General features: G+C 43.1%; 1 protein-coding gene across 4 annotated transcripts in view; it reads left to right on the top strand.

Moving 5' to 3' along the window:
• The window catches only part of LOC125450038 (5-aminolevulinate synthase, erythroid-specific, mitochondrial-like), a 49521-nt gene that overhangs the window by 10382 nt on the left and 24614 nt on the right, over positions 1-14525 (top strand). For all 4 annotated transcript variants that reach the window (XM_048525984.2, XM_048525983.2, XM_048525985.2 and 1 more), the window contains 3 exons: positions 810-932; positions 7553-7772; positions 11090-11274. In XM_048525984.2, the coding sequence (XP_048381941.1) occupies positions 810-932; positions 7553-7772; positions 11090-11274 (528 nt within the window). The remainder of the gene's footprint in view (positions 1-809; positions 933-7552; positions 7773-11089; positions 11275-14525) is intronic.

The following is a 14525-nucleotide window of genomic DNA, read 5'->3' as shown; positions in this document are numbered from 1 at the left end:
GCTACCTTGAGTTTGACATCATGTTGCTTGTTCCTATATCATTGCTGATTAAAATCCTGGAGCTCCCAAAGTATCAACACTATGGGGACTTCCTTCAACCCATGAACTGTAGTGGCTTCGCCCTTGACCAAAGCTCTTTATTTCAGCTTTTGGAGGATCATAATCGAACATTGAATCAAAACAGAGCAGTGAGAAATTGATGAAGAAGGAAACTTCGTATTTCTAAAACATATTTCACAACCTCAATTTTCTGCAAAACATGTTACAGCTGTTTATACGCAACAAGAAAGTTCATACTACTGATGACAAGATAATCTTATTTATATTTTTATTTGTTGATGAGATGTGAGCATCGTTGGCTATGCCCATCCTTAACTGCCCTTGGCACGCTGACTTTGTGCCACCTTATTAAAGTGTCGTAGTCCTTAGGGATAGAGGCAGCGATTGTAGTGATAAATATTAGCCTAGCATTCCATGCAGAGATCAATTACCCTTCTTGTTCTAACGTCTGGGAGGACAGACATGGCACTAGTTTAAGGTCGTATTTGAAAGGTGGTGTCTACAGCAGAAACCAATAAGAGTGGACCATTCAACCCTGCAAATGTACCCTACCACTCAAAGATATCATGACTGATCTTCTACCCTCTGACTCAAAAGGGTCTTAACTGAATCATGGTCAATGGAAATATCTGTAGGAATACTGGAATGAATGGAGTAGATAGACCTATTGAATACCAATGGTCTGGTCTAGATAAGAAAGTACCTTATAGTCAGCTATTACATTCTACAATTTAACTTACCTTTCACAGAGACCCCCAAGAGCGCGTCAATTCTTGGTTGGATTTCTGGTCCATTTAAGAGGCTTCAAGACTCTTTACCTTCACTTCCCAATTTTGCTGTTACCCATCTTATCCGCGACAACATAACCAAGGGTATGTATGAGGTGCATGAGTTTTATTAGTAATGTCACACTCAAATATATATTTCAGCTCAGAATGTTGTTTATTTTGATTGTGTGTGCTTTTTTCCATGCCAGTTTTTATTTTACGAAATTCATTTGTGGGAAATGAGTGCTGCTGCTTGGACCTGCATTTATTGCCCATTCCTTGTTGCCCTTGAGAAGGTGGTGCTAAGTTGAACTATTGCAGTCCATTTGATGTAGGTACCCCTAAAATTCCATTAGGAATGAAATTCCACGATTTGACCCAGCGTCACTAAAAGAATGGTGATATATTTCCAAGTCAGGATAACAACTGGCTTGGAGGGGAACTTGCAAGTGATGAAGTTCCAGGTATCTGCTGTCCTTGTACCTTCTCGGTGATTTTGGCCAAAGGTCTTGAAGGTGCTGTCTAAGGAGCCCTGATGAACTTCTGCAGGGCACCTTGCTACTACTGAGATCGGCAGTGTAGTAAGTAAATATTTGTGGTTATAATGCCACTCAAGTAGTCTGCTTTATCCTGGACAGTGTCAAGTTTCCTGAATGTTGTTGGATTTATATTCATCCAGCAAGTATTCCTCTTCACACTCTGGCTTGTGCTTTGCAGATGGTTGACACGACTCTGGGGAGTTAGGAGATAAGTTATTTACAGCAGGATTCCTAGTCTCTTTGCCTGCTGTTGTATCAAAATATTTACATAGTGAGATCTGATCAATTTCTGGCCAATGATAATCTTTAGAATGTTGATAGTGGGAATTCAGGGATAGTAACGCCATTGAAATTCAATGGGCAAAGGTTAGTTTCTCTCTTGTTGGAGATGGTCATTGCCTGGCACTTGTGTAGCACAAATGTGACTTGCCACTCATCAACTCTTCAAACCTGGATGCTGTCCAAATCTTGCTGTACTTGGACATGAGCTGCTTCAGCATCCAGGGAGTTACGAATGGCACTGAACATCATGTAAACATCAGTGATCTGATCTTATGAGGAAGGGAAGCTAATTGATGAAACAGCTGAAGGTGGTTTTCTTAGGACACAATGGGGCTTATACAATTAATAGTAGGGCTTTCGGTGTGTTGTAGTGTAGGGAAGTAGGGGTTCAAGTACATAATTCTTTGAAGTTTACATCACATATAGACAGGATAATTAAAAAGGCATTTGGCACGCTTGCCTTCATTGCTCAGACCTTTGGGAATAGAAGTTGGGAAGTCATGTTGAGGTTTTACAGGTCAGTGGTGGGGCCTCTTCCGGAAGATTGCTTCCAGTTCTGGTCATCCAGTTTTAGGAAGGATATTAAGCTGGGGCGAGTTCAGAAGAGATTTACTAGGACGTTGCTAGGTATGGAAGGTTTGAGTTATAAAGAAAAGCTGGATAGGCTGGAATTATTCCCACTGAAGAGTAGGAGGTCGAGAGACGACCTGATAGAAGTTTATAAAATGATGAGAAGTATAGATAGAGTTAATGGCAATTGTCTTTTCCCTAGGTTGGGGGATTTCAAGACTAGGGGGTATATTTTTATGGTGAGAGGAGGGATATTTAAAAAAGACATGAGAGGCAAAGTTTTTACACAGAGAGTTGCTGTGTGTAGAATGAACTTGCTGAGAAAGTAGTGGATGTGGGTACAATTACAACATTCAGAAGGCATTTGGATAAGTACATGAATAGGAAAGGTTCTGAGGGAAAAAAACAAAGTTGCTGGAAAAACTCAGCAGGTCTGGCAGCATCTGTGGAGGAGAAAACAGTGTTAACGTTTCAGGTCCGGTGACCCTTCCTCAAAAATGTTCTGAGGCAGGGTCACCAGACCCGAAACATTAACTCTGTTTACTCCTCCACAGATGCTGCCAGGCCTGCTGAGCTTTTCCAGCAACTTTGTTTTTGTTCCTGATTTACAGCATCCGCAGTTCTTTTAGTTTTTATTTAAGGTTTTGAGGCATATGGACCAGAACAGGCAGATGGGACTGATTTGGCTCAGCATTATGTTTGGCATAGACTGGTTGGGCTGAAGGGTCTGTTTCTGCGCTGTTTGGCTCTATCACTCTGTTACGCAACCTTGAGGGAGTGGGCTTTTGTAGCACAGTGATAGCATCCCTACTTCTGGGCCAGAATTCCAATTCAAGTCCTTCCTTTTCTGGAGGTGAGTAATAACATTTCTGAGCAGGCTGATTGGGAAAATATCTACCCTGAAGAACTCTTGCCCTGGAACTGTGATGACTGGCTTCCAACAAGCACAATCATTTCCATTTCGTCAGGTATGGCTGCAACCAGAAGAGAATCTTTCTCCATTCCTCCTGATTCGAGTGTGATACTGCGAACTTCACAACTTTAATGACTGTTCATGATTTAAAGAGTCAGTAATAACTTTGTATAGAATAAACAGTTTCTTAGGATGAAAGAAACAAACAGAAACTGTTATAAAGAAATTAAAAGTAACATGCTAATTAACCATCCCTGGGAAAAAGAAGTCAAAGAAACATAAATTCGCTGTTTCCTGGGATAGAGGAGGTAACATTGCTTGATAACCGACTGCCTCATGACAAATGGACAATTGAGACTGCCTGCAGAAGAAATGTCCTGAGATAAAGGGGTGAACTGCAAGAAGGCTGTGTTTTTACATGGACAGTCAATGCTAATTATGATAAGGAACAGGTAAGCTGAAAAGAAGGCAAACTGCAGATGTGAGGACTCCAAAAATGTAATCAATGTTGTGGATGAAAGAATCTAAAGAATCATCAATAATGTCATATCACAAGCCTGAAAGAGAGAAAATTATATAAAAATTCAATTCCAGGGTTCTTCACCAGAACTTCCAAGGACAGCACTGCATAAGGATCAAACTGGGGCACATCCAGGGACAGATACTGTTGGTTGGAATCATAGCTAAATTCTATCATTAATTGGTTAATAGCTAAGTTGGGTTTGCGAGGCCTAACTTGTTTTCCTGAGGGGTCTTATTTGTTTTCCACATACAATAAAGTTTAAGAAATGTTTCAGTATTTGATTGTGAGATTTCTTAATAAGTAGCTGAATAAGGTAGCTTTTGGTAATTTACCCACAACACTAGTTTTCCTAGGTTCCTTGACATAACTCCCAGTCAAATGTAGTGTGAATGTCAAGGTCTGTCAATCTCATCTCACCTTTAGAATTCAACTGTTTTGTCAATAACACGATAATGAGGCCAGGAGCTGAGTGGCAGAACCAAAACTGAATGTCAGTGATCAGGTTGTTGCTAAGCAAGCATTGCTTGATGGCACTGTTTATACCACCTTCATGAGACATTCAAGTAAGTTCTGCGCCCTTGCCACACTCGGTGCTCCCTCCAAGTGGTTTTAAACATGGAGGAAAATTATTCATGAGTTCAGAGAAGACATTATGTGGAAACAGCAGGCGGTTTCCTTTTCCATGTATGAACTGAACCAGAGTCATTGTTGAGGGCTCCCAGGGCAACGTATCCTTGACTAAGATAACAAGGTGTAGAACTCAATGAACACAGCAGGCCAAGCGGCATCAGGGGAGCAAGAAAGCTAATGTTTTGGGTCTGGACACTCCTTCAGCTACTCTTGACTGCATACCACTGTGCCACAACCTCTGTATGGTTTAGCCTGCTGATACGATGGCTTTGGCTGAAACATTGTGAGTATGGTATGTGTATGTTCTGTGAGTATGATGATATTAGGCTGTTGCTTGACTAGTCTCTGAGATAGCTTTTCCAGTTTTGGCACTAATCCCAAGATGTTGGTCAGAAGGAATTTGCAGGGTCGACAAGAATGAAGGTATCACTGTCATTTCCGGTACCTTAGTTGTTGGCAGGTCATTCATCAATTCTATTCCCTTTTGAGATGTTTAGTGTTTGGTACAATTAAATGGCTTGCTAGGCAGTTAAGAGTCAAGGAGATTGCTGGCTGTCTTGAGTCACATATAGGCCAGACCAAATAAGAAGAGAGTTTTCCTTCCCTAAAGGACATCAGTGAATCAGTTGAGTTTTCATGACAACCAACAATGGTTTTATGGTCATCATTAGACTTCTAATTCCAGATATTATTGAAATCAAATTCCACTAATGTTACCTGGATCTTTGGATTGTACCACTATGGCATTGCATCCCCTGAATTGTTGTCACAATGTCTTATTTCGTAATTTGATAGCAAGCATTAATTTTTGGCTAGTTTGACTGATGGGTTTATTTGATGGATGGGTGATAATTTTGAAGATAGAAATATATTGAAGCTACAACAAAGAAACAATTCCACCCAAAAGGTCTTATTCTGCGTTTATTCTCCAAGTAGCTTCGTCGGTTCTCTGCTTGTTCTGGGCACTGGTTTGACTGTTGAGTTGCTTAGATGGTGAGTTTTTTGATTGCATGGTTCACAATTTGGTGGAAATGAACACTTTGTTTGTAAGGTTAGTTTGACTCAACCATGGTTGGCTAGGCTAAGTCGCAGGTTACATGGTTGGGCATTTGAGATAACGGGAACTGCAGATGCTGGAGAATCCAAGACAACAAAATGTGAGGCTGGATGAACACAGCAGGCCAAGCAGCATCTCAGGAGCACAAAAGCTGACGTTTCGGGCCTAGACCCTTCATCAGAGAGGGGGATGGGGTGAGGGTTCTGGAATAAATAGGGAGAGAGGGGGAGGCGGACCGAAGATGGAGAGAAAAGAAGATAGGTGGAGAGAGTATAGGTGGGGAGGTAGGGAGGGGATAGGTCAGTCCAGGGAAGACGGACAGGTCAAGGAGGTGGGATGAGGTTAGTAGGTAGGAGATGGGGGTGCGGCTTGGGGTGGGAGGAAGGGATGGGTGAGAGGAAGAACAGGTTAGGGAGGCGGAGACAGATTGGACTGGTTTTGGGATGCAGTGGGTGGAGTGGAGGAGCTGGGCTGGTTGTGTGGTGCAGTGGGGGGAGGGGACGAACTGGGCTGGTTTAGGGATGCAGTTGGGGAAGGGGAGATTTTGAAACTGGTGAAGTCCACATTGATACCATTAGGCTGCAGGGTTCCCAGGCGGAATATGAGTTGCTGTTCCTGCAACCTTCGGGTGGCATCATTGTGGCACTGCAGGAGGCCCATGATGGACATGTCATCTAAAGAATGGGAGGGGGAGTGGAAATGGTTTGCGACTGGGAGGTGCAGTAGTTTGTTGCGAACTGAGCGGAGGTGTTCTGCAAAACGGTCTCCAAGACTCCGCTTGGTTTCCCCAATGTAGAGGAAGCCACACCGGGTACAGTGGATGCAGTATACCACATCGGCATATGTGCAGGTGAACCTCTGCTTAATGTGGAATGTCATCTTGGGGCCTGGGATAGGGGTGAGGGAGGAGGTGTGGGGGCAAGTGTAGCATTTCCTGCGGTTGCAGGGGAAGGTGCCGGGTGTGGTGGGGTTGGAGGGCAGTGTGGAGCGAACAAGGGAGTCACGGAGAGAGTGGTCTCTCCGGAAAGCAGACAGGGGTGGGGATGGAAAAATGTCTTGGGTGGTGGGGTCGGATTGTAGATGGCGGAAGTGTCGGAGGATGATGCGTTGTATCCGGAGGTTGGTGGGGTGGTGTGTGAGAACGAGGGGGATCCTCTTTCGGCGGTTGTGGCGGGGGCGGGGTGTGAGAGACGTGTTGCGGGAAATACGGGAGACGCAGTCGAGGGCGTTCTCGCTCACTGTGGGGGGAAAGTTGCGGTCCTTGAAGAATTTGGACATCTGGGATGTGCGGGAGTGGAATGGCTTGTCGTGGGAGCAGATGCGGCGGAGGCGGAGGAATTGGGAATAGGGGATGGAATTTTTGCAGGAGGGTGGGTGGGAGGAGGTGTATTCTAGGTAGCTGTGGGAGTCGGTGGGCTTGATATTGACATCAGTTACAAGCTGGTTGCCTGAGATGGAGACTGAGAGGTCCAGGAAGGTGAGAGATGTGCTGAAGATGGCCCAGGTGAACTGAAGGTTGGGGTGGAAGGTGTTGGTGAAGTGGATGAACTGTTCGAGCTCCTCTGGGGAGCAAGAGGCGGCGCCGATACAGTCATCAATGTACCCGAGGAAGAGGTGGGGTTTGGGGCCTGTGTAGGTGCGGAAGAGGGACTGTTCCACGTAACCTACAAAGAGACAGGCATAGCTGGGGCCCATGCGGGTGCCCATGGCCACCCCCTTAGTCTGTAGGAAGTTCTCACACACCACCCCACCAACCTCCGGATACAACGCATCATCCTCCGACACTTCCGCCATCTACAATCCGACCCCACCACCCAAGACATTTTTCCATCCCCACCCCTGTCTGCTTTCCGGAGAGACCACTCTCTCCGTGACTCCCTTGTTCGCTCCACACTGTCCTCCAACCCCACCACACCCGGCACCTTCCCCTGGTTATTAACCTTGCTTGGTTATTAAATTAGCTGCTAAATTATTCCATTTGGTGATGGGTTGCTGGGTTTGGTTAGTTGCTTGGAGACTTTGACTAGCTGCCTGGATTAGTTTGTTTGCTTGCTCAATTATACAAGCTGTTTTGGAAGGTAATGAACAGTTCACTTATTTTGCTAATTTGGTCAGTTCAGTCGTCTGCTGATTAATTTGGTTGACAGAAGCTGGTTGGCTATTTTCTCCTGGTGTGTTTGACCATACAAGTTTCCCATTTCTTATTGGCAGATCTGCCCGTCTTTAACTATGATGAATTCTTTGCGCAGAAGATTGAAGAAAAGAAAAATGACCATACCTACCGCGTGTTCAAAACTGTGAATAGAAAGGCAGAGGAATATCCATTAGCGGAGTACCATGAGCCGCTGGCTGAGAAGAAGAATGTTTCGGTGTGGTGCAGCAATGACTATCTAGGGATGGGCAGTCACTCACGTGTCCTGAAAGCCATTATGTAAGTAATGTAGAAGCTGACATGTACTTATATATTCACTCATTTGCATATGTGCAACTAAGTACAGGAACAAGAGTGGAAACAGGGAAACAGGCAGCATGGTAGTTCAGTGGCCAGCACTGCTGCCTCACAGCACCAAGGGTCTGGGTTCGATTCTATCCATGGGCGACTGTCTATGTTTAATTTGCACATTGTCTGTGTAGGCTTCCTCCCATAGTCCAAAGATGTGTAGGTTAGGTGGATTGGCCACACTAAAATGCCCATTGTGTTCAGGCATGTGTAGATTAGATAGGTAATTGGGGGGCAGGTCTGGGTGGGATTCTCTGAGGGTTGGTGTGGGCTTGTTGGGCTGAAGGGCCTGTTTCTACACTGTAGGGATTCTATGATATGATTCGTACTATATTGGATAGCTTCACCTAGTCAGTGTATAAGAGCAAAAAAGCCAAAAACTTCTTGTTTCCACAATACTTTCATCAGACTTTGTGACAATATTTTAGTATAATAAATCCCTATCAGAAACTGCCTCTGAAACCAATTCTGCAATGCGTGGTGGTGCTGTAGGGTCTCAATTTTTCTCATCATAGCTTTACCAAGCAATTGCTCTGAGACCCAAGAAAAGGGGAAAGTCATTCAGCATCTCGAGTTTCTGCTCCATGCAATTAGATGTTGACAGATCTGTATCTCAACTCCACTTGTTTGCCCTGGCTCTATATTCATCCCTCACTCAACAAAAATCTATAGCAGTGTTGAAAGCTCCTATATTGGCTCAGCATCCAAAGCATTTGGGGGAGAGAATTCTGGATTCCTACAAATCTTTGCTTATTCATTTCCATCTTCGACAGCCAAGATCTAATTTTAAGATCATGACCACTTGTCCATAATGTCCTTTTCCAGATCTAATATTTTACGTATCTATCCCGATTTATCTCTTCCAATGTGAACGCTTTAACACCTTGATTTATCAACCTCAGTCTTTCATTCACAAATCTCTGTGACTTGGCCTAGTCCTTCCTGCAATTCTATAATTTCCTCAGTCCGATAACTGCTTGGATGTCACTCTAATCCTACTTTTCTTCACCTCATCGGAGATCCATATTTCTGACTAGGTCTTCAAATTCTGGCTTCTTTAGAATGCAGCGTGTACCTTAAACAGAGTCCTTCCTCTTAGTACAAGATTCTTGGTGGGGAAGGAAGACAATGCACCCACCCTTTTACAATACCGGTTGCCAAATTCTGTCACTGAATTCATTTATACGTGGGAAAGCTTTGGGTTTTGAAAAGGCACAGAGAGTGCTGACCTATTTGAGGACTTTACGGGGCTTTGATAGAGCAGATGCTGAAAGGATGTTTCCACATGTGGGAAAGAATAAAATTAGAGGCTGCCAACATAACAGAGTTAATGGCAAATCAGTTAGGGAATTCAGAAGAGAATTTTTCATGTCGAGAGTACCAAGCTTGCTATCAGGAGTGATTGAGTGAACAGGATAAATTTACTAAAGAAAAAGCCAGGTAAGCATCTGAGGGAGAAGAAAATTCAGGAGTATATTGATATGGAATTAAATGAGAAATATTTAAAAATTAAATATTAACAGAGTTAAATGAGAAAAGTTGGTGGACGTGGCTGTGGAGCATAAATCTTTGTGTGGATTCACGGAGTCAAATTCTCTGTTTCATGTTTTATATCCAATGTACTTTCGAAGAATGAGTAAAAATCACTTTGAAATATATAAAACTATTGAGAAGGTTGATAGGACTTGTGCTGGGAGCATATTTCTGAAGGTTGGGTTTCCTAGAACTGGAGTGAGGATGGGGTATCTCAGTGTTAGAAAAGGAGGTTTGTCGTTTCAGACTGAGTGAGGAGAAATTTCACTGAATTTATTGCAGGCCTTTGAAATCTTTATCCCAGGGGTGTTGTGGAGGCTTACTTAGAGTCATCGAGATATACAGCATGTAAACAGACCCTTCAGTTAAGTTTGTCTATGCCGACCATATATTCTACATTAATCTATCCAATTTTCCAACACTTGGCCATATCCCTCTAAATCCTTCCTATTCATATACCATCCAGATGCCTTTTAAATATTGTCATTGTACCAGCCTCCACCACCTCATCTGGTAGTTCATTCCATACACGCACCATCCACTGCGTGAAAAATTTGCCTGTTAGGTCCCTTTTAAATCTTTCTCCTTTAAATCTCTTGCTTTAAACCTATGCCTCTAGTTTTAAACTCCTTCTGGTGTACATTCAAGGCAAGATCTACTAAAAAAATGAAGAGATATGAGGATAGTGTAAGAAGGCAGGGCTGAGGTAGAAGTTTAGCCATGGTTATATTCAATGACAAAACAGACTCAACAAATTGAATAACCTAATCTTAATCCTATTTCGTATGCTCGCAGGCCAGGCTCAAAGTGACCCCACCACCAAATACTATATAATATGTAAACAAAAACTGACAGTTAACTGTCAGTCATTATTAACTGCTGCGTTCTCCATGGCAACACCAATCAGACTCCAGCAGCCAACCAATCAGTAGCCACCTCTCATAAAATATAAATGTTGGCTGCCTCTTAATTGGTATTCGTGTGAATTGTCCTGATGAAAGCAACACAAAAAGCTTTGACAAAATCTGTCTCTTTTAGCAATACTCAAATCCTATATACCATAAAAATGCATTCAGTTTCATGTATCATAAATTACAAAACACTGACAAGTTTAAAGTCATTTTTAAATAATCTCTTAGTTGACTTCTGTAAGAGAACATTCTTTTTGGAGGCTGGGGTGGAGGGGAGGGGCAAGGTGCGCTGCCTTCTCCTCTCAATCCAAGACCACCAAACAGCTTGTTTATTCAACCCATTACCATTTGTGAACTCTTAATGCTGTGCTCACACTTAAAAAAAAATCATGGGACATGGGAGCTGTTGGTTAGACCAATTTTTACTCATCTCTAATTTCTCTTGAATTAATTGCTTCTTGAACAACAGTAGTCTACGAGTTGTAGGGATACCCAAAATGCTGCTTGGGAGGGAGTTTCAGGATTTTTACCCAGTGACAGTCAGGGCATGGTAGTGGTTCCAAGTCAGCTTGCTGCGTGACTTGGCAGGGAACTTGCAGGTGGTAGTGTGCCCCGCTATCTGCTGGCCTTGCTCTTGTAGACGATGGAGATTGCTGGTTTGGGAGGTGTCTGTTTTATTTGCCTACAATTGTTGTCATTGAACTTCAATGGAAATGCATTAAGCCAACCTGAGTGCCTGGTAGGGACATTTTCAAGTGCAATTTCTTCATGCCATATAAACACTATACACTCTGTGTTCTGCAGGGAGACAGCACAGGAGTACGGTGCAGGAGCTGGGGGAACTCGGAACATTTCTGGAACTAGCAAATTCCACGTGGACCTAGAATTGGAGCTAGCCAACCTCCACCAAAAGGATGCCGCACTTCTATTCACATCTTGTTACGTGGCCAATGACTCAACTCTCTTCACCCTGGCCAAACTGCTCCCAGGTACAGGCCAAAGATCACAGAGATAAATTAGTGCTTGGTGTGGAAGAAAGGGGGTGTGGAGGTGGGAAACAGAGAGGAAGACAGAACCACAGAGTCATTATGGTGCAGGAGGCCATGTCGCCCATCATATCTGCACTGGCTCTCCAACAAGCATTATGACTGTTATTGCCCCACCTTTTCCTCATAACATTACATTTTTTCTATTTAAATAATCGTGCAATATTCTCTTGAAAGCTTTGATTGAACATGCCTCTAAGACATCTCCAAGCAGTGCATACCAGACCCGAATGAGTCATTGTGGGAAAAGGTTTTTCCTGATATCGCATTTGCTACATTGGCAAATTACTTTAAAACTTTGACTTCTCATTCATGATCCTTTCATGATTTTCAAAACTACCCTTAAATCTCCACTTAGCCTTCTTCTCTCCTAACAGTACAATCCCAAACTCTCCAATCTATCCTCATTATTGAAGGTCCTCATCTCTGGAATTATTTTTGTAAACCCTCCGCTCTCCAGTGTGTTCATATCCTTAATCTGGTGTGCCCAGAACTCTGCAGAAAACCATCCAGCTAAGGTCTAAGGTCTTGTGTAACATCAGCAGAGCTTCCTTGCCCGGGAGAATATTTGTTTTATTAACTGCTCTCTCCATCTAACATGTCACCTCAGTGATTTATGCATATACATAGCCAGGACTTTCACTGTCTTAAGTATTGTGTTCCTTAGTTTATATTGTCTGTCCACATTCTTCTTACCAAAATGCATTATCTCACATTTCTCCACATTAAACTTTATCTGCTACCTATTTGACCATGCCACCAACTTACCTTTTTTTGGAATTCTAAACTGTCTTCCTCATAGTTTCCAATACTACCCAGTTCGGTATAGGATGCTAACTTTGAAATTGTTCCCTGCACATGAAGATCTAGATCATTAAAATATATCAGGAAAAGCAAGGGTCTCAACACTGATTGCAGGGAACTCTATAACAAAACTTTTGTCCACCTTAAAAAATATTTATTGACAGCTCCCCTCTAATGCCTATCACTCTGTCACTTTAGTATCCATATTGCAACTGTATGGCTACTTTTATTCTCTGAGCTACAAAGTGAGCCAAATGAGGGTCAAAATCAGCATTGAGTGAGGTATAGCCAGCACTCGGGAACTGCAGCTTCAGATAGTGCAGTTAGAAGCGGAAAGGGAAGGGAGAGCAGCTTCACAGTCAGAAACAGTCAGAGACACAGGTGAATCCTGAAAGTTAAGTCAGCTGTGAATGGGAATGCAGCTTGAAGACGAGAAACTGAGCAGAGTGAAGACGAGTGAGCGAGTTAAAATGGGATGTTGGGGGGTAGGAGGTTGATCTGCAGAGCAAGAGCTCATTGTCAACACAGTGGGAAAACACACAGACTGACAGCTCAGGAAAACCTTACATTCATTACTTGTTAACTGCTAATTTGAACACCAATTCCAAAATGCTCTCAGATTGGAAGTAAATAAGACAAATATTTTACAGATTAAGTAGCTAAAGACAAACTTTTAGTAACGTCAAAAATAAAGACAAATGGAAAATCTTACAAGTAAATTAAAAGCAAATTAAATAAAATTGAATGCAGAGCCAGGTGATGAGTTGTACCTGCATGAAGTGGAACTGGTGAATACTGCTTTCCAGTGACCACACATCTGTAGCAACTGTTGATTGCTCTCAGAACTCCACCTCATTGTTGATGAGCTGGAGTTCGAGCTTCAAACACTACGATACATCAGGGAGGGGGACAGTTACTTAGATGCTGTGTTTCCAGAGACAAGTCACACCCCTTGGATGAATTTCTCTAAAATTGGCCAGTGGTCACGGACTGGAGGCTGTGACTATGAGTGAGGGATCTAGGAGGTAGCAATGCAGGAACCTCAGCCCTTGTTCTTGTCTAATGGGTTTGAGATTCTTGCTCCCTGTGTCAACAAGAGCAGGGACTGTAAGGAGGATGAGCAACTGACCGTAGCACCATAGTACAGGGTATCATTCAAGTTGTAATTGGGGATAGTATGGTTAGGAGTGTAGACACTGTTATCTGTGGAGAGGATTGACAGTCTTAAAGGCTGTGTTTCCTATCTGGTGCCATGGTTTAGGATATTGCATCTGAGCTGCAGAGGAAATTGGAGTGGGAGGGGAAAAAATCCAGTTGTCATGGTTCACATAGTTACCATTAATAAGAGTAGAATGAAAAATAAGAGATTCTGCTGAGGGAATATGACCAGCTCAAGGGTAAATCAAAGAGCAGAACTAAAAGAAAGTAATAACCACAAGCTAATAAAATGTGAGGCTGGATGAACACAGCAGGCCCAGCAGCATCTCAGGAACACAAAAGCTGACATTTTGGGCCTAGACCTTCGTCAGCGAGCTCTCTGATGAAGGGTCTAGGCCCGAAATGTCAGCTTTTGTGCTCCTGAGATGCTGCTTGGCCTGCTGTGTTCATCCAGCCTCACATTTTATTATCTTGGATTCTCCAGCATCTGCAGTTCCCATTATCACTAATAACCACAAGCTAATTGGCTCATTGTCAACAAGATAAAGACGTAAATGTGTGGCTGAAAGATTGCTGTGGGAAAAATAGGTTCAAATTCTTTAATTTAATTTAATTTTAATTCTTTAAGGATGTGACAAAACGCATCGATGAGGCTACCTTCAGTGGATGGATTTCAGCAAGGCATTTGATAAGGTTCCACATGGTAGGCTTATTCAGAAAGTAAGGAGGCATGGGATTCAGGGAAATTTGGCTACCTGGATACAGAATTGGCTGTCCAATAGAAGACCGAGGTTGGTAGTAGATGGAAAGTATTCAGCCTGGAGCTCGGTGACCAGTGATATTCTGCAGGGATCTGTTCTGGGACCCCTGCTCTTTGTGATCATTATAAATGACTTGGATAAGGAAATGGAATGGTAGAGTAGTAAGTTTGCTGATGACACAAAGGCTGGTGAAGTTGTGGACAGTATGGAGGGCTGCTATGGGTTGCAACGGGCCATTGACAGGATGCAGAGCTGGGCAAAGGAGTAGCAGATGGACGTGAACCCAGAAAAGTACAAAGTGATTCATTTTGGAAGGTCAAATTTGAATGCAGAATACAGGGTTAATGGCAGGATTCTTGGCAGTGTGGAGGAACAGAGGGATCTTGGGGTCCATGTCCGTAGATCCCTCAAAGTTGCTACCCAAGTTGGTAGGGTTGTAAAGAAGGCATATGATATGTTGGCTTTCATTGG

Source organism: Stegostoma tigrinum, chromosome 49, assembly GCF_030684315.1.
Source record: "Stegostoma tigrinum isolate sSteTig4 chromosome 49, sSteTig4.hap1, whole genome shotgun sequence".
Classification (NCBI taxonomy): domain Eukaryota; kingdom Metazoa; phylum Chordata; class Chondrichthyes; order Orectolobiformes; family Stegostomatidae; genus Stegostoma; species Stegostoma tigrinum.
This window is presented reverse-complemented; position numbering and strand designations above follow the sequence as displayed.